Below are 19788 nucleotides of genomic sequence, written 5' to 3' on the forward strand. Positions count from 1 at the left end.
TTGTGTTCGTCAGTTGAACATACATTTAATCTAATGGTTATAATTTTTTATTGCTTGTAAATTTTGATTTTTTAAAGAATCATATCTAGCCTAATATGCATTATATTTTCTTAATTTTGATTTTTATAATTGTACTTTTCAATCACATGGATTTTTTTTGTATAGCCTATAAATATCTTTATTTTTCATACATTTTAGTTTAGTGATTTTTTTGTAGTGCCTGTTATTTTCCTTTTGGTTTTTCAGCATGTAATAAAAACAAACACACAATTAACACAGTGAATAAATACCTACGAACATTTATATATCCATAGAGAAAGAAAATACATTTTCTTTCTCTATGAATATATCTAATAAATGACTGGTGATTATATAATATTTTCCTATAGACATAGATTCTATCTTATGTTCTAGGGGAGTACAATGTTGACTATTTAAGTATTGACCAGAATATTTGATGTTGTGTGTGGTGTTTATTTTGCAATTTAAATGATGACTTGAAACGATTATCTCAGTCTGGCTTTGAAAATCACATTCAGTTAGGCGGTAGACAATACTGTAGTCTTACACCCTCAAAATTTTGTGTTCGTCAATTGAATCACATACATTTAATCTAATGGTTATAATTTTTTATTGCTTGTAAATTTTGATTTTTTTAATGAAGCATATCTAGCCTAATATGCATTATATTTTCTTAATTTTGATTTTTATAATTGTACTTTTCAATCACATGGATTTTTTTTGTATAGCCTATAAATATCTTTATTTTTCATACATTTTAGTTTAGTGATTTTTTTTGTAGTGCCTGTTATTTTCCTTTTGGTTTTTCAGCATGTAATAAAAACAAACACACAATTAACACAGTGAATAAATACCTACGAACATTTATATATCCATAGAGAAAGAAAATACATTTTCTTTCTCTATGAATATATCTAATAAATGACTGGTGATTATATAATATTTTCCTATAGACATAGATTCTATCTTATGTTCTAGGGGAGTACAATGTTGACTATTTAAGTATTGACCAGAATATTTGATATTGTGTGTGGTGTTTACTTTGCAATTTAAATGATGACTTGCAACGATTATCTCAGTATGGCTTTGAAATCACATTCAGTTAGGCCCAAGTTTATCATACCTTACTAAAACATCTTTGGAAATGTCTGATGACTCTGGAATGACAGGCAGCCAACATGACACAAAGTAAATCTAAGCTGTCTCATTGTCGGTGTGTTCTGATATAGAAGAAGACAAAGGCAGCAGATTATATAAACAAGTCATAAGTATAGGTGTGTGGGGGTGGTTGTGTGTGTGTTGTGTTGCACCCAACTTCTATCACCAATTTGTGATATAAAAGACAATAATTTGTAATAACACCTTTGTCACAGTATATTTTAGTGTGAATTTTTGTGAGGTGGAGGAGCAGAAATTGATTATAAATATCTTGATAGCGTATACTTCATAAAACTTTTATTCAGTTTAATTCTGGCATTTCTTATTCTCTGTAATTGCTCACACTTTTGTCTCATTCTGATTCTGATTATAATTAATCCTCTTCCCTCTGTGTTCTATTATATTTAGAACACGGGTTATGCAAAACTAATACAGGTCAAGAACAAAAGTACTTAATTATAATAATCAGATGGGATATGAACGATTGTTTATGTCCATCTAAGTGTTAATACATATGTTTAAATGAAAGATTGGAGAACTAACCAAGTTCAGGTATTCAAACTTGAGGAATTGACCTGGTGGTTTGAAAGATTCAGGAAAGAACATTTAACAAGCACCAATTACACTACAGTATCATAAGAGTGTGATGGTGTGTGTTTGGGGGGAGGGGGAGAGGTGTGAATATTCTTGTATGTGTGTATTTACATCAAGCATTTTTTATTTATATTTAATGCTTTTAATTTAAGTTTATTGTTTTTATACATATTTTTCATGAGCCTGTTATCAAATGTTTCTAATTGTTGTTTCGTTATTCATTGTTTTATTCAATTGGTTTCTTTGTTCATTGTACTTTTGAAATATTTGTGCACAATTCCCTTTTTGTTAAGCACATACAAACCCTTGTATATTGTGCGGTATAAATGCATAACATTTAAGCCTGGTTCTCACGAGAGCCCTAGTATCCGGATCGGAGTTTACTGTTAGCACTAACTGTTAACACCTACGTGAGAATGCCCGATCGGTTGGCGCTAACCGTTAGCGGTATCCAGATACCGCTAACGTTAACCAAGTGCTATCGGTTGAGCACGCTTCTATCATCATCCAACCACACATGCATGTTTACAATTTCCAGTTTCTTATTGGCCAGTGATTCGATCATCATATTCTTGGTATCCAGATACCACTAACGGTTACCAAGCGCTATCGGTTAGCAAGTTGAGCACGCTTCTATCATCATCCAATCACACATGCGTGTTTACAATTTCCAGTTTCTTATTGGCCAGTGATTCAATCATCATATTCTTGGTATCCGGATCAGGATCTTGGTCGTATGGACGCACAGCAGCTAACGGTTAGCAGGATCCGGATCCTGCTAACTGTTAGCTGCCGTGTGAGAACATAGCCTTAATCTTTATGCAATTATTAACAGTGATTTCATGTAAAAGAATACCTAAATACACTTCCTAATAACTGCTTTTTTATTCTGCCTTGGTACATTTAAATTGACATTTGCATATACTCTACAAATGTCTCTAAAAATTTTGCATTATTTGTACAATTGGCAAGACTTTCCTCCTTGTCCCAGAAACCCTTTTGCCATCAATAATGGTGATTTAAATTAAAAAGTAAAAAATTATATTATGTATTTCTATTGGGGTTCTTCTGGAGGTTGAATTGGGAAAATAAGAATTTGGTGAAAAAAAAAACTCATAAAAAAATTCACCAATCAAGTTATGCCAATAGATCCTGATTTTTCCACTATTAAAATTCAAAGCCAATGAATGACTGTAGATTTTCTTAAGCCACCTTGAACTCACAAAAAAACCAGCCTATACTAGATCACAAGACTAAAGTAAAGTTCCGGAAAAACCCACTTCTATTGTTTGGGACACTTCAAGCACACCTAAAATTTTTTACAGAGAATTTTAAGGTAAATATTTTATTAACTTATGTTGTTCAGTACAATAGATCCAGAAAAATCACATACTAATTCAGAAAAATTCGAAAATACTGAATCAAAATATTATTGTATCTGTGATAATAAATAATAATATGTCGTTCTTATATAGCGCTTCATGCCTTTACAAAGCCTCAAAGTGCTTCACATTACTACCCGGGTCATTGGATCAAACACATATGGAACACATTGAACACTAAATTAAATTATTAAGTTAAATTATATTATTATTCCATAATATAGTCACCAGCATAAATGAAAACATTCTTATTACCAGAAGTTTGTTAAGCAACACTGCCAATGTGATTGCTAATTTTTGTAAATGATATATATTTGGTGTGCATGGAACTCTCAATTGTAATGAAGTGTGTTACATCTTAATATTGTTGCTTTGTATGTGCTTTCTTTTGCTCTTTTGTATTTGAATTTTTATGTAAAAACTGGATATGCATTTTGATTGGATGAATGTGTTTTTATATTATGTGTTTGTAGGGGTGTTTTTTTTTTTCAGTGTTTTTTTTTTAGTTAAGTATTGATTGTTAATTTTAAGATTATTTTTACCTGTTTCTTTTGTGTATATTGTAAGACTTCACCACTGAACTGTGAGTGCCACCGATATTAAATAAAAAGTGTGTGTAACAAATAAATAAATAGCCTCTAATGATAATTTACTCAAAGTTGTGTGAATTTCTTGAAGAATTCTGCTTGATAACGCTTGTGTTTGGGGTTGACCTTCTAGTTTTATGTTGAAATTTTAAACCAGATAAAATCAAGATTTTCACTAAAATGCAAAATTTTATATAAAAATTACCACAATAAAAATAGATGGATTTTTATAATAAACGAGGTCTCTATGTGCTCGAAAATAGGTAAAGTAAACAACAAAAAAATGCTGAATAAAAAACAAGGAAAAACACAAAAACACACCAGCTAGCACCCAAATAGTAGTATGGGGTTACACCGCCAATTCCAACCATGCAGCTGCCTTTCTGCTTCCTAGCTGCTGAGTCCAAGTAACATGGGGAGAATAATGACAAATTTTGAGGACTAATTTTGTCATTTGATTGTTGAACTTTTCTAGAAGACCAAGTTAGAATATAATTTCTAGGTCACCATTTTTGTGTACTCAATATATTGCTTGGGTAAGCTTTACTTTTAATTCTAGCTCACCTCTGCATGTTACTTAGATCATCACTATTAATACAAAATTATCATTGGCCTCTACTCCCTAAAAATACACATATTTGCAGGGTCACGGGGGTTATATTAAAATCTTGTAGCATAAATTTGTGCAGAAAAAAATAACATTAGTGTTGGAAATATCAGGTGGAAGGGCAACGGTTTGCAGAAATCACACCATTAATTTTTAAAATGTACTTCCAAATTAAAAGGTAAAAAAATTGCTACAATATCAAATCAATTATTGTATCCATTACCATGTAATCTATCACATGAACCGAAAGGTCCACTGATTAATCTCAGATAAGATAGTATAATACATACTCCAAGTATCGAAATGCACGCCATCGTGTCGTGATTCAATATTTCGACAATAATTATGTCATCATCAGGAATTCCTGATGATGACATAATTAATGTCATCAGGAATTCCTGATGATGACATAATTAATGTCGAAATATTGAATCCCGACACGATGGTGTGCATTTCGATACTTGGAGTAAGTATTATACTATCACAGACGCATTTTCACATTATGAGCTATCAAAAATTTTAATATTTTTATTATTCATCTAGCCCAAAAGATAATATAGTAATTATCAAAATATTTTTAAATTCTTAGGATTTTAATTCAAAATGGCTACCAGTAAGTTGGATCAGTTTATGGAAAGTGTGGAAGAGAAGGTTTTAGAGTGTACCATCTGCTTTAAGAGACTTCAAAATCCTACATCCCTCAACTGCCTCCATAGTTTCTGTTTGGCGTGTCTGGAAGACTGGATTAAGACTAAGGAAGAGCTGATTTGTCCAACTTGCTCAAAATCATATCCCATTCCAGAGGGAGGGCTTCAGAAGCTTCAACCAAATATCTTTCTAAATAACTTATTACAAATTATCAAAATATTTTCAGAGAGTGATATGATGAAATGTAGTGTTTGTGAAAAGGAAGGACAGGTAAAATACTACTGCCAGGATTGCAGACAATACTTGTGCTCAACCTGTAGTGATCAACATCAAAAGTTTCAAGCCTTGGCATATCACAAATTACATTTAATGATAGAGGATGTGCAATCAATGAGCCCCTCTCCGATGACTTTGTTACATTCGCCCCTGTGTTCACATCACAGTAAACCTTTGGACTTCTACTGCACAGATTGTAAAACTCCAATCTGTGTAAATTGTATACTTATGGACCACAATGCATTGGAAGGAAAACACAAACCAATCAGCATTTCAGATGCATTCCAAACATTTAAAGAAACTTCAGCCACCATCAAAAAATCTGCCCAACACTTCATAAACAAATTACATGATGGTCTCAAAGCTGTTACTGAAAATGCTACAAAACTGAAACAAAATAAAGACACTTGTTTGAGAGATATAGAAAATCATGCGGAAGAAATATTCAAAAAAGTAAAGGAGAATAGAGACAAGATGACAAATAAAGTAGAGACAATCTACAAAAGAAAAAAGAAGGTAAATGATGCACAACTGGAAGAACTAAAAACAGCATTATCTGATATAAATACAAATCTCTCTTTTCTTAATCAATTATTGAATAGTGATGAAGGCACTGCATTGCAGTCAAGTGAAACAGTAATTACAACACTGAAGGAGAGAATAAATATATTGCCAAAAACAGAGCCAGATGATAATGGACAAATTTACTTCTTTATAAACAAACAGAAAATGGCTTCAATGAAACAATGTGATTTTGGAACTGTAACACAGAGGGCAGCAGACTGTTTAACATTAAAGGGCGAGCAATCTGTGAGCCCAGGTCAGACAGTCGTTGTCAAAATACTCAAAAAGGATGAACATGAAATATATGCAAATCAACTGAAGCTAACATGGACACAAATTAACATCACTCAAGTTCAGAAAGATGACAATGGAGATTATTTTGTGACAGGAAAATGCACAAGTCCAGGAGTTTGTAAACTAGATGTGAGTGTTGATGATGAACCAATTAAGCAGTCACCAATGATAATCATCGTAGAGAGAGAAGGATTAATAAATACCATTCAAATAAACAAAGAATGTGTTGAAGATGTAGTTAAGTGTGAAGATGACTCATTACTGGTTTCATGCTGGACAAATGAAATGCTCAAGTACAAGCAATCAGGAGAATATATTGGTAAGGTTGCACTACCACAAGGTGTGGAAGTTTCAAGAATGTACAAAATGAAGAATGGTAACATAGCATTTAGCGACTTAAATCTTCAGAAACCTGTCAGAATATGTAATTTGGATGGCCAGGTGATAAACACAATTGGTAAGGGAGTACTGAGATTATCATGTGGTATTCATGTGGATGAGTTATCTAATGTTTTGTATGTAGCAGGAGGCTTGACTGAAAGCTGTGTGTACATGTTTGACATGAATATGTGTCAAAATCACCAAAAACATGGGTCTCAAGACACAAGAGAAGGTCAAATGAGTCATGTCATTGATGTTACTCTTACAAACCAAGGACACCTTCTTGTATTGGAGTATGGCAACAGTAGATTACAATTATTTGATAATGAGGGAAGGTTCATGAAAGTTCTTGTTGAAGCAGGTGATGAGAATGGTAAGATGATGTATCCATATGGAGTAGAAGTTGATCAGGATGACAACATCATTATATCAAGTGAACACAAAATACAGCTATTTAGTAGTGATGGTAATTTCATTAAAAGAATTGATAAGCCAGAAGATGGAATCAACAATCCAAAGGGATTATCCATAATTTCATATCACCCAAGGAGATTTGCAGTAGTAAATTATGGTGACAAAACAGTAAAAATATTCAATTATTAAATATTGACAGTCCACTTGCAATCATATAGTTGCCGTAGTAATTTGCATTAATTCATAACTGTTCACTTGTATTCAATAGCAACTTCATTGTTTCTTTATGTGTATTTTGACAGGAAATCATCCAAATCTGTATAGATGTATGTACAGTAGTTGCTATTTGTTTATGTGGCTTAATTTGTAGTAGAATTCTAAAGTACATTTATCCAGTATACAGTAGTTTGTGTCCATGTAAAAAAAAATACCAGAATACACTTCCTAATATTACTGTTTCTCTATTCTGGCTATAGTAGGTACATTTTAAATTGACATTTGCATATTATACTCTACAGAATTTAATATAAATTTTGCATTATTTGTAAATTTGGCAAGACTTTCCTCCTTGTTTCAGGTTCCCACCAATAATGGTAATTTCAATTAAAAAGTAAAAAATTATATGTATTTCTAGTGGGGTCCTTCTAGTGGTTGAATTTGGAAAACAAGAATTTGATGAAAAATTTTTTTTTTTAAATGACCCATCAATTATGTCAATAGTTCCTGACTCTGTCACCTTATTAGGAAGGAATACGCCAATCCACTATTGAAATTCAAAGCCACTGAATGACTGCAGATTTCCTCAAATTACACTTGATTGCACTCACAAAGAAACCAGCCTATACTAGATCACGAGACTAAAGTAAAGGTCTGGAAAAACCCACTTCTATTGTTTGGGACACTTCAAGCACACTTAAAATTTAACAGAGAATTTTAAAGTAAATATTTAATAAATTTATATTGTCAGTATAATAGATCCAACAAATATATCATATCACCCACAGAGACTTGTAGTAGTAAATTATAGTGACAAAACAGTGAAAATATTTAATTATTGAATATAAACAGTCCACTTGCAATCATATAGTTACCAGAGTAGTTTGCATTAATTCAAACTGTTCACTTGTATTCAATAGCAACTTCATTGTTTCTTTATGTGTACTTTGACAGGAAATCATCCAAATCTGCATAGATGTATGTAACACTAGTTTCTTTTTTGTTAATATGTGGCTTAATTTGTAGTAGAACTCTAATGTATATTTATCCAGTATAACAGTAGTTTGTGGCCATGTAACATAGAACTCTCATGATCACTAAAAATTGAATGTTATAAATAGTTCTTAACAATCTATTTTTCCTGTGGTCATGTAACATAGAACACATTGTAAAGTGCAGTAGATCTTTTAACACAAACCATTCCTTTAAAAGGAGACCAGGGCTCTGATACAAGCCTTGTAGATCAACTTAATATAAACACATTTTAAAGTAACATAAACCTTTTAACATAAACCATTCCTTTTGAATGGAGACCAAGCTCCGAGGCTGCACTATTCAGTTCACATAGGTAGTCTCGAGTTCAAAGGCAAAACTGTGGATTTGAATAGTTTCTATCCGCTGTAGTGAGATATTCCATGACTAAATCTTTTAACACAAACCATTTCTTTAAAAGGAGACCATGGCTCTGATACAAGCCTCGTAGATACAACTTAATATAAACACATTTTAAAGTAACGCAAATCTTTTAACACAAACCATTCCTTTGAATGGCGACCAAGCTCCGAGACTGTACTATTCAGTTCATATAGGTAGTCTCGATTTTTCAAGGCAAAATTGTGCATTTGAATAGTTTTTACCAACTGTAGTGAGATATTCCATGCGTCAATGTGTGTGATGCAGACATGCACAAGGTTTTGTGGAATACGCCATGTTGCACAGTAGCATACACTTGTTTACTGAATAAAGTGTTTTGGTTTTTTTTAAACGTAAAGACAGTTCTCTGTGTACTAGTGTTGAACGTGTGTGGATTCATTAGAGAGTAGTAAACTCCCATCCACCAACAAAGAAAAAACAGTTCATCATACCTTACTAAAACATCTTTGAAAATGTCTGATGACTTGTCGATATGACAGGCATACAACATGACACGTCAGAATAAATCAAAGCTCTGTTTCCTCAATTGTCAGTGTGTTCTGATATAGAAGAAGACAAAGGCAGCAGGTTTTAAAGACAAGTCATCTGATATAGAAGAAGACAAAGGCAGCAGGTTTTAAAGACAAATCATTTAAGTGTTGGTGTGTGGAGGTAGTTTTGTGTGTGTGTTGCATTCAACTTCTATAATCAATTTTTTTATATAAAAGAAAATAGTTTGTAATAACAGTCATGCTATGTCACAGTATATTTTAGTGCTTGTTTTGGTGAGCTGGAAGAGTAGAAACTGATTATAAATATCTTGACAGTGAGTACTTCATGAAACTTTTATTCATTTAATTCAGGCATTTCTTATCCTCCTCTCACTCTTGTCTCATTCTGATTATAATTATTCCTCTTCTCTCCTGTGTTCCATCATACCAAGAACACAGGTCATGCAAAACTAATCCAGGTCAAGAACAAAAGTACTTAATTATAATAATCAAATGGGAAATGAACAATAATGTTAATGTCCATCTAAGTGTTAATACATGTCTTAGGGCCCGTTCGAGCGAAAAAATATCCGTGCGATTTTCCAGTTAATTCACTGGTACACACTTTCTAAAACCGCTCGGACACGCGCCTAATTACCTTACCATCTGGATTAATCGCGACAATTTTGACCACCAAATTGCTGGGTAGAATTCTGTGTATGAGATGGCCTTGGAGCCGGAGACGATGATAAATCAACCTTAATTGCTTTGCCAAATGGTTCGTCCACAGCAAGTACCCACTGTCGTCGCGCTCTTCTTTGCCTCCTCATGTTCACGGCGAAATCAAAGTTGGATTGGACAGTAAATCCATCCACATAACATCGCATCATTGTAGCCATAATGGTGGCTAGTAGCATAGCTACACGTTCAATTTGTAAAATTACCATTACAGTATAGTATTCAGAGAATTAAACTTCAATACAAATCGTTCCCGCGTATCGTTTAAACAAGCAGAAGTAAACAAAGAATGGGTTGATGGGATTGGTGTTTCTGAATTACTTTACAAAATTACTTCCGGAATGAGCTAAAATTTGCTCGAACGGTGGACCACCTGCTGTGTGCTCGGCGCGATTAACCGCTGAATTCACCGGAATACGGTTTGCGTTTTTTTCCGCTCGAACCGGCCCCTAGTGAAAGATTGGAGAAACCAAGTTTAGGTATTCAAACTTGATGAGTTGACCTAGTGGTTTGGAAGATTCAGGACAGGACAAACATCTGTTACACTACAGTATCATACAGTGTGATGGTATGAGTTGGGGGGGGGGGAGGTGTGAATTCTTGTATGTGTGTATTTGCAGTACATCAAACAACAACTGAGTAAGATTCAGCAATTTAGCAAATCTGGACCTCTGCTTTAATTTCAACACTAGATCAATTTGCAAAACTCATTAACATTCATAATTTTTTTTCTTTTGATCTTGTTTTATGACCTTAAATTGCTGGAACTTCTTTTTTTTTTTTTAAATCTGTTCTATTTTTTAATCATAATTTTTATTGTGCTACTGTAATGAGGTAAAATGTACTTCATCAAATTTATTAAATTAATATTTCATTGCTTATTTTTTTTCTTAAGTTTTAATAACCTTTTTATTTTGCATTTTTATCATTATTTATATTTAATGATTTTAATTTAAGTTTATCATGAGGCAAAATTCCCTGTTAGCAGAAATGGTGCATAGTGAGCTGTCTGATAGTTGAGAGTGAGCTGTTAAATGGTCCAGAGGGAGCTGTTAGCAGCTCCATAAACTTAACTTTAATTGGTTTTAAGAATGTCCATTGGGAGTCATGGCCAGCAACATATAGCCATTGAAATGTAAACAAGAAACCCATTACAATCACTCACTTCATCTCATGGGCTTCAGTGGCAATAAATAATTTAAGAACCCTTCGCTATTCAACAAACCAGCAGGATTTATAACCCGGGTTTTTCCAAAAGGCGGGTGCTATGGACCAGTTCTGTTAACGGCCAAAAATACAGCATGTTGTTTTTATACATATTTTTCATGAGACTTTAATCAAATGTTTCTAATTATTGTTCATTGTTTCATTCATTTGGTTTCTTTTTTCATTGTAATTTTAAATAATTGTACACAATTCACTTTTTTAAGCACATACCAGTGATTTTATATTTAAAAAAATACCAGAATACACTTTCTAATAACTGTTTCTCTATTCTGGCTAGGTACATTTTAAAGTGACAATTGCATATACTCTACAGAAGGTTTGAGTTTGAATATAAATTTTGCGTTATTTGTACATTTGGCAAGACTTTCCTCCTTGTTTCAGGATCACCAATAATGGTAATTTCAATTAAAAAGTGAAAAAATATATGTATTTCTAGTGGGGTTCTTCTGGTGGTTGAATTGGGAAAACAAGAATTTGGTTAAAAAAAAATGTTAAAAGATGACCAATCAATTATGTCAATAGTTCCTGACTCTGTCACATTATTAGGAAGGAATATACCAATCCCCTATTGAAATTCAAAGCCACTGAATGACTGCAGATTTCCTCAAATTACATTTGATTGCACTCACCACGGAAACCAGCCTATACTAGATCACAAGACTAAAGTAAAAGGTCTGGAAAAACCCACTTCTACTGTTTGGGACACTTCAAGCACACCTAACATTTAAGAGAGAATTTTAAAGAAAATATTCTATTAATTTATATTGTTCAGTACAATAAATCCAATAAATAAGGTGTATATGGTGCATATGTGAAGTTTCTCCAATCAGAAAATGTGTGTTTTTCAAGGGTTTACTGTATCTTAATTATTCAGAAAATACTGAATCAAAATATTCTTGTATCTGAGATAATAGCTTCTAGCATATATGAAAACATTCTTATTACCAGAATTTTGTAAAGCAATAGCCTCTAAGGATAGTTAACTCAAATTTTCATGAAGAATTCTGGTTGATAACCTTGTGTTTGAAGTTGACCTTCTAGTCCTATGTTGAAATTTTAAACCAGATAGAATCAAGATTTTCAGCACCATGCAAAATTTTATATTAAAATTACCATAATAAAAATAGATGAATTTTTAAATTAAACACGTCTCTGCGCTAGAAAATAGGTAGACAACAAAAGAATGTTGAATAAAAAGCAAGAAAAAAAAACAAAAAACACACCACCAAGCTAGCACCCAAAGAGGGTTACACCACCAATTCCAATCGTGCAACTGCCTTTCTTCTTCCTGCTGCCGAGTCCAAGTAATGTGTGGAGAAAGATGACAGATTTTGAGGACTAATTTTGTCAATCAATTGTTAAACTTTTCTAGGAGACCAAGTTAGAATATAATTTCTAGGTCACCATTTTTGTGTACCCAATATATTCCTAGGGTAAGTAATACTTTTAATTCTAGCTCACCTCTGCATGCTACTTAAACCATCACTATAAGTACAATATTATCATTGGCCTCTACTCCCTACAAATACACATATTTGTCACGGGGTTAGATTAAAATCTTGTATGTGAAATTTGTTCAGAAAATAATAATATTAGTGTTGGAAATATCAGGTGGAAATCACACCATTAATTTTTAAAATGCACTTACAGATTAAAAGGTAAAAAAATTGCTACAATATCAAATAAATTATTGTCCATTAAACATGTAATCTTTTACAGAAGCATTTTGACATCATGAGCTACATTAAAGTTTAATATTATTATTATTCATCCAGCCTCCTCTGTGTTCACATCAGTAAACCTTTGGAGTTCTACTGCACAGATTGTAAAACTCAAATCTGTGTGAATTGTATACTTATGGACCACAATGTATGGGATGGAAAACACAAATCAATCAACATTTCAGACACATTCCAAACATTTAAAGAAACTTCAGCCACTTTAGAAAAACAAATTAAAAGATGGTCTCAAAGCTGTTATTCAGAATGCTACAACATTAAAACAAAATAAAGACTCACTTGTGAAGAGATATAGACAATCACGCAGAAGAAATATTCAAAAAAGTAAAGGAGAATAGAGACAAAATGAAAAATGAAGTAGGGACAATTTACAAAAAAAAGAATATGGTAAATGATGTACAACTGAATGAATTAATATAAAAGCAACACTATCTAGTATACAGTAAATACAAAATTGTCTTTTCTTAATCAATTATTAAAGAGTGATGAAGGCACAGCAATGCAGTCAAGTGAAAGAGTAATTATATAAATGAATTGCCAAAAACAGAGCCAGATGATAATGGAAAATTTTACTTCCATGTGTAAACAAACAGCAAATGTGATATTGGGACTGTAACAGAATTGAGGGCAGCAGGCTAACATTAAAAGGAGAGGAATCTGTGATCAAAGATCAGACAATTATTGTCAAAATAATCAAAACAGATGAACATGAAATATATGCAAATCAACTGAAGGCAACATGGACACAGCCTACAGGAATAACCAACATCTCCCATTCATTTAACATTGGAGAACATTTTTATGCCTCTATGATCTAACATACTGTAGAAACAATACTGTTTGCTCAAAAAACAACTCTCAAAGTGGATGTTATAATTCTCATTTTCTTTCTACAGTACAGATATTGTTGGTGGCTGACCAGTTGAAGTAAATTATATGCTAGATTGTTTAATAATTATAGATTTAATATATATTACTTTTTTTCTATTTTAGAAATTGCTGTAAAATTAATTCGCAAGCGCAAAAGATCTGATTCTGAAGGTCAACCACATTCTAAGACGTATGCCCTTAAATTGTTAATCGAACTTGATGAACATAAAGGCTCCCTGGCCGCCAGCGATATGCCAGAATTTTTTGACAGACATGAGAACATTTTCACGTACAGTATTTTGAACCTTATGGTTTAAAGCTGAACAAGTTTGGAAAAGGATCATTAGTATTTTATGTATCAACAAATGCTTTGATGAGTCTATGGGAAATACCTTCTAGTGGAAAGCTCCTCAAAGATTTAGCAAAATTATTAGTACCAGAGGAACATCAGCTGGAGTTAATAGATGAATGGATGACGTACATCGATGAAAATGAATACAAAGTGGTGCTCAGTAAGTTGAGAGGAAAAGGTAAGAAAGTGGGAAAATTAATCTAAGCCAGTTGGGTATATAGTGTATGTGAGGACAGGTCTGGGCTATTTTCACACCCACACCCCCACACCAGCTGACAGTAGGATCCAGATAAATAACATACGCACTTACCCATAAGTTCATACAAGAAAATCCTTGATTAATACCCGATTCACACGTACAAAAATCTTACTATATGTAACAAAATGTAACGAAAAGTAACATTTTACGGCATGTGTGAAAGTACCTCCGTGTAATATCCTTGTAAAATCTCGGAACGTCTCGGTAATCTTCACCAGCCTCGCTGAGAGAGGCTGGTAAAGCTCCCGAGATGTAGCATGGATGGATCTGTGCATGCGCAGGGATTTCAACAATGATGAATGCATTACCCTTGTTATTGATGTTAATTAGTAATGGTAGAAGAAGAAGATATACATAAAATGAACGTCGGGATGGTGTTAGTACTATTACTAGTATTATCAAGAGTCGACAGAAACGTTGGAAGCTATGCCTAGTTTAGTAGTAGTAGTTTACAGCAGTTGTTAAGGGCATTGATTGCTTCGAATGTTTACAGTGATGGTGAGTTCAACAGTCCATCTGTGACAGTGGTTCTCAACTAGGCATAGGCTAGACCTATATTGCAGTAGGGGAAAAATGATTCATTGAATAAACACTGAGTAAATTTTACACGACCTTGGCATTACCTTAAAGACGCGTGTGCATGCTTTTTATCTCGGTAGAAATAACTCGGGAGATCGCTCGGTTACAATTTGTTACTTTTTGTTAAATTTAACTTCACGTGTGAATCAGGTATAAGATAACAAGATAGTGGGATCACTGGCCAGTAGGAAACTGAAAATTGGAAATGTGTAGTTGTGATTGGTTAATGATAGAAAAGAGCTTGACCAATAGAGCTTGCTAACCATTAGTGTATCTAGATCCTTGTAATGGCTAATGCTGACCCATTGGGCTTTCTCACATGGGTGCTAACGGTTAGCTCCTGACCCTAGTAGTAATACTAGGTCTTTGGTGGGAATCTAACCTATGACTGAATTGTGTTATTTGAAATTATTTTTACAACAGAAAAGAAATATTGTTAAAATAACATTCTTTTAAGCGACATTGATTTGATATAAAATAGATGTAAAATAAAGCAGTGCTGAAATATTATATTTTTTTTCACATCTATTCAACAAATGTGCAGATATAACCCCTTCCCCCCTCGATTTTCTCTGATGTACAACTGACTGATATGCTCAAACATATAGTGGACCTATGGTTCTAGATAAGCTTGTAGGTTGCAAATTGGAAATCACAGTAAATAATATATAAACTAGGTTAAACAATTAGGTTACTGTAACTTTATTAGGCCTTAGTATATTATTAATTAAAAATATTTTAATACCAGTAAGTTAGTAGTTTCACTTCCAACAGCAATTAACTCACAATTAGAGGATAGAATAAAGGCTTGTAGACTTTATGAAGGTTAGGGACTGGAGCTGATTTAGTCGTGAGAAAACCCCTGCTGCAGATTAACCCAGGAGCCATGGGATGGGAAGGCAACAGCATGTCATTTCTATTTGCTGCGAAGCAGTCAATTCATATTCTTGACAGCAATTTGACCTCTGAAAGGTCATTGTTTGTCAAAAAACGATTGCCTAAGATGACTGAAAAGCGGAGTTTCCTTCTTTCGTTCTGCAGGGTAAAATCAATTACTTTAGGCGACGTTTGTAGACTAACCTACTCGTACCGACGTCCGCATGTCGCGCTAGCCTTATCCTACTCTAGGCCTAGACTAGCTAGGATGGTATAGGCCTCCTTGAAGACGAAGGTCCCAATGAAAAACAATGTCGCTCTTTGATAGCTAACATTGTCTATTTACCATCACAATAATTCATTATTAGACCTATAGTTGTTTTTATATTATTTGTTATAGTTTTATTATTCATTATTTTCACTTGACTTGCATAAATAATTTTGTTCGAAGAACATTTATATGCAGTTGTACTTCGCAGCACTTCACTTGCAATTTGCAATTTCTAGTTTATTTATTAATTTAGGCACAATCACAGTACAGTACCAATGAATACAGTCTGTCCTACTTCTTATATGAACATAGAATAATTAAGTAAACCATTAATATGTACTGTTTGTAACACTACAACCCGTTTATCAACAGAACGTTACAAACAGTATGGTTTACTTAAAAAGAATGTTGTTTACATGTTCATACATCCTGAAACCAGATTAAACTATTTGAGCTTTTACTTCTGGTAAGTGACTGTTTTCATCAAATTTGAATCGTACACTTTCTATCAAATGATGTTTTTTTTTGTACGGATAGTAATTCTTTTTTTTTTTCTTTTTTAAGTTTGATGATTCATAATTGCCATTTCTTTTTGTTTTCTTGCATTTTGATGATAAAAATTTGACTTTTCAATTCAATGATTTTTTTTTTATTTGTAGTCTATAAACTTTCATATTATTTATATTTGTAATTCTATTAAATGTAGTTTTCTTGCAAGTTTGGTGATTACTTTGTGGTGCCTGTATATTTCTCATTTGTTTTCTAGCATTGTATTCAGTACACTAGCAAATCCATACCTCTGCTTTAATATAGCTAACTACATATCATATCTGTTAAATGACTAACATCATTGAGCCATTGATTATTCTTTTATATATTTATGGTTTATAAAACTAGCCCAAACAAAATATAAATTTTAATCTGTTAAAAACCTGATTCTTCAAATATGATATAAAATGACAGGAACAAGAATGCAAGTGTGTATAAAGGTCAGCTGTGCAATTTCTTTTTACACAGATCAAATCATTTGGCATATTATTAGTCCTTTTATGTGTTGGTTTTGTACGGAGTTCACATGATGATGAGCAAAAACATCCTAATAATATTGTTAAGCATGCATTTAATACAATTGCAATTGCACAACTAAATGTGTACAATGAACTCATCACAAAAATAGAAAAATCATGACCCATCCCACTCAGGTAAATTATTATATTTCTCTAATGCTGTTTGGCAGATGTTACAGAACATTCACGCACTTACACACTGATAAAAAAATCCTTCATCTTTGAAAATCAGAAAATATTCATAATTCCATTATTTGATTCAGTAGTTAAGCCTACATTTTTCATTCATTTACTGCTGTTTACTGTAGTCTAAACCAGTTTCATTGTATTTCTTTATGTAGACTTTGACAATAAATGTTATGTCACTGAATCTGAAAAAAAAAAATTATGTAGAGTACAATTTTATTTGCTAATTAATATTTATTTATTTATTTATTTATTCTTTCTTTATACTGCAGGCACTTTCAGTACTAGTGCACTGATTTTCAAAGTGGTACAGTAGATATCTTAAAAACAGGATACTATAAAAGGAATCAAATTTATAAATAAAAAATATAAACAAACATAAAAACAAAAATCAGTCATAGAGAAAATTCAATGCAAATCTTGTGTAATAAGGAAATTTTTAAATGTATGAATTGACATTTCTTTAAAGTTAATTTTTAGTTCATTTGGAAGTTCATTCCAGCTTTTGGATGAACGGTAAGTAAAGGTTCTTTTGCCATGGGAAATATTCCAAGTGGGGACAACTAAATTGTTATGGGTTTGGCTACGTGTGCCTTGAGAATGGGTAGTATTATTAAAGGTAAATTTTGAGGATAAATATGGAGGAGCACACCCTTTCAAACATTTAAAAGTCATTAGAAGTAATTTTTCATTCCATTTGGTGTACTTTGTTCTAATGTATTGTTTTACAGCAGTAATTTTGTATTTTTCTGTCGCAACATAGAAATCTCATGGTCTCTCAAGCATGAATTCTATGATTAAGTTCTCATTAACAAATAAACCAAACAATTCATTGTACCTTACTAAAACATCTTTGAATATGTTTGATGGCTTTTGTCGCATTGACAATTTTTTTTTCCATTCTTGGTCTGCCTGTTTTTGAAGGCTTAATTTATCAATTATTTATTTATTTATTTTTATTTATTTTCTATTTGTTTGTTTATTTATTTACTTTATTCATTTATTTATATATTTATTTAACTTATAATAAATAAAATGAAAAAAATATTCTGATTAATATAGGCTCATTAATATAAGATATAATATAATTTAATTTTTTATATTTCATGGTCCTACCTTTTTTCGGTGCCTTGAGACGATTTTATTGTGGAAGGTGCAGTACAAACATCCCACCATTACCACATGACACGCAGTAAATGCTAAGCTCCGCCTCCTCATTATTGGTGTTCTAATATCAAAGAAAAAGAAAGAGAAAGGAAATTGTTTATAATAACAGTGGCGGCTCTAGGATATATTTTCTGGTGGGGGCTAAGTTGTCCGACAGGGACTTGAGCTCGTAGGCTCGAGCTGGATGAAGGGGTTGAGAGGGGGGTCCCCCTCCCAAATGAGATTTTTTTAAAGAATGTCAACCTCTGGATGGCCGAAAATGGCACTCTCAGACTGTGACAGACATGTATTGGCTTGGTATGGGCCCATATGGGCTACAATTCGAGGTTTTACAGTACTGTACTGTGGTCATTTTAATGTAGTTTGTATCAAATTTATTACCGCCGCCAAAGGAAGTTATGCATTCACCGCTCTCCGACTCTTGGCATGGTTAAGCAAAAACTAATGAATAGATGGTAATAATGGTTCACAATATACGAGGAAACAGATGAATAAATTTTTTAATACCGCAATATTGCTCCTTTTTCGTAATTAAAATAATTATGTCAAAAACCTTTAATGATATTATGACCATGGAGTATGTGGATGTATATTTTATGTATTTTTATATGTGCTTTTTTAATGATTGATTTTATTAATATTGTAAGTTGACTCAATTCAGTTTTGTACTGCAATGTCAATTTTTTTAAATAAAAACCAGAATGAATGAATGAGTGAATGAAATTTTGGTAAGAAAAAGTCAAAGTACAAGGTAAAGGTTACAAAAATTCAATTTTTTCCCGAAGCATAAAAGAAAATAATCAAATGGTTCATCTTACATGGTCTGATTGCTCAGTCTAAATTTGACGTTTGCTTACAGTATGTGCATTGTAGAGGTATTGATATTTCTAGAACCCACCTTCTTTATATAAATGGTGATTTAAATTTTTTTTTAAAGTATGTAATTCCATTAGAGTGCTTCTGGTGGTGAATTGGGAAAGATTGCTTAAAAGAAAAAGCTCGACTTGGATTGATAAGCTACAACACTGAATGCAATACAGTACTAAAATACTGCATGACTGATTTCATGACATGCTTGATTGCATTCACTAAAGAAACCAGCCTATGTCACATGACTAATTCTGGAAAAACCCACTTCTATTATTTAAGACACTTCATGCATATCTAGGATTGAACGTAGAATTTTAAGGTAAATATTTTATTAACTTATGTTGTTTAGTACAATAGTGTAGATGTAACAGATAACATAATAATTGAGAAAAAAATAAAAGAAAATACTGAATCAAATATTTTGTTGCTGAGTATGTACCATTCAAGAAGCACCTGCATGGTACCATTGAGGAAGGCCAACACATGTGAATATATTAATTAAATTTGAAAAATGTTACTATACTATCTGTCTCTTTGCATA

General features: G+C 32.6%; 1 protein-coding gene across 1 annotated transcript; it reads left to right on the forward strand.

Moving 5' to 3' along the window:
* The first annotated feature begins 1209 nt into the window (after positions 1–1209).
* LOC117119266 (tripartite motif-containing protein 2-like) lies at positions 1210–8913 on the forward strand. Its single transcript, XM_033264068.1, has 2 exons — positions 1210–3109; positions 4939–8913. Exon 2 carries the CDS (start codon positions 4953–4955, stop codon positions 7113–7115), a length of 2163 nt encoding a protein of 720 aa, XP_033119959.1. The 5' UTR covers positions 1210–3109; positions 4939–4952; the 3' UTR covers positions 7116–8913.
* The last annotated feature ends 10875 nt before the right edge of the window (positions 8914–19788 follow it).

Source organism: Anneissia japonica, unplaced genomic scaffold (assembly GCF_011630105.1).
Source record: "Anneissia japonica isolate Jap-2015-1 unplaced genomic scaffold, ASM1163010v1 scaffold288034_len148288_cov120, whole genome shotgun sequence".
Taxonomy (NCBI): domain Eukaryota; kingdom Metazoa; phylum Echinodermata; class Crinoidea; order Comatulida; family Comatulidae; genus Anneissia; species Anneissia japonica.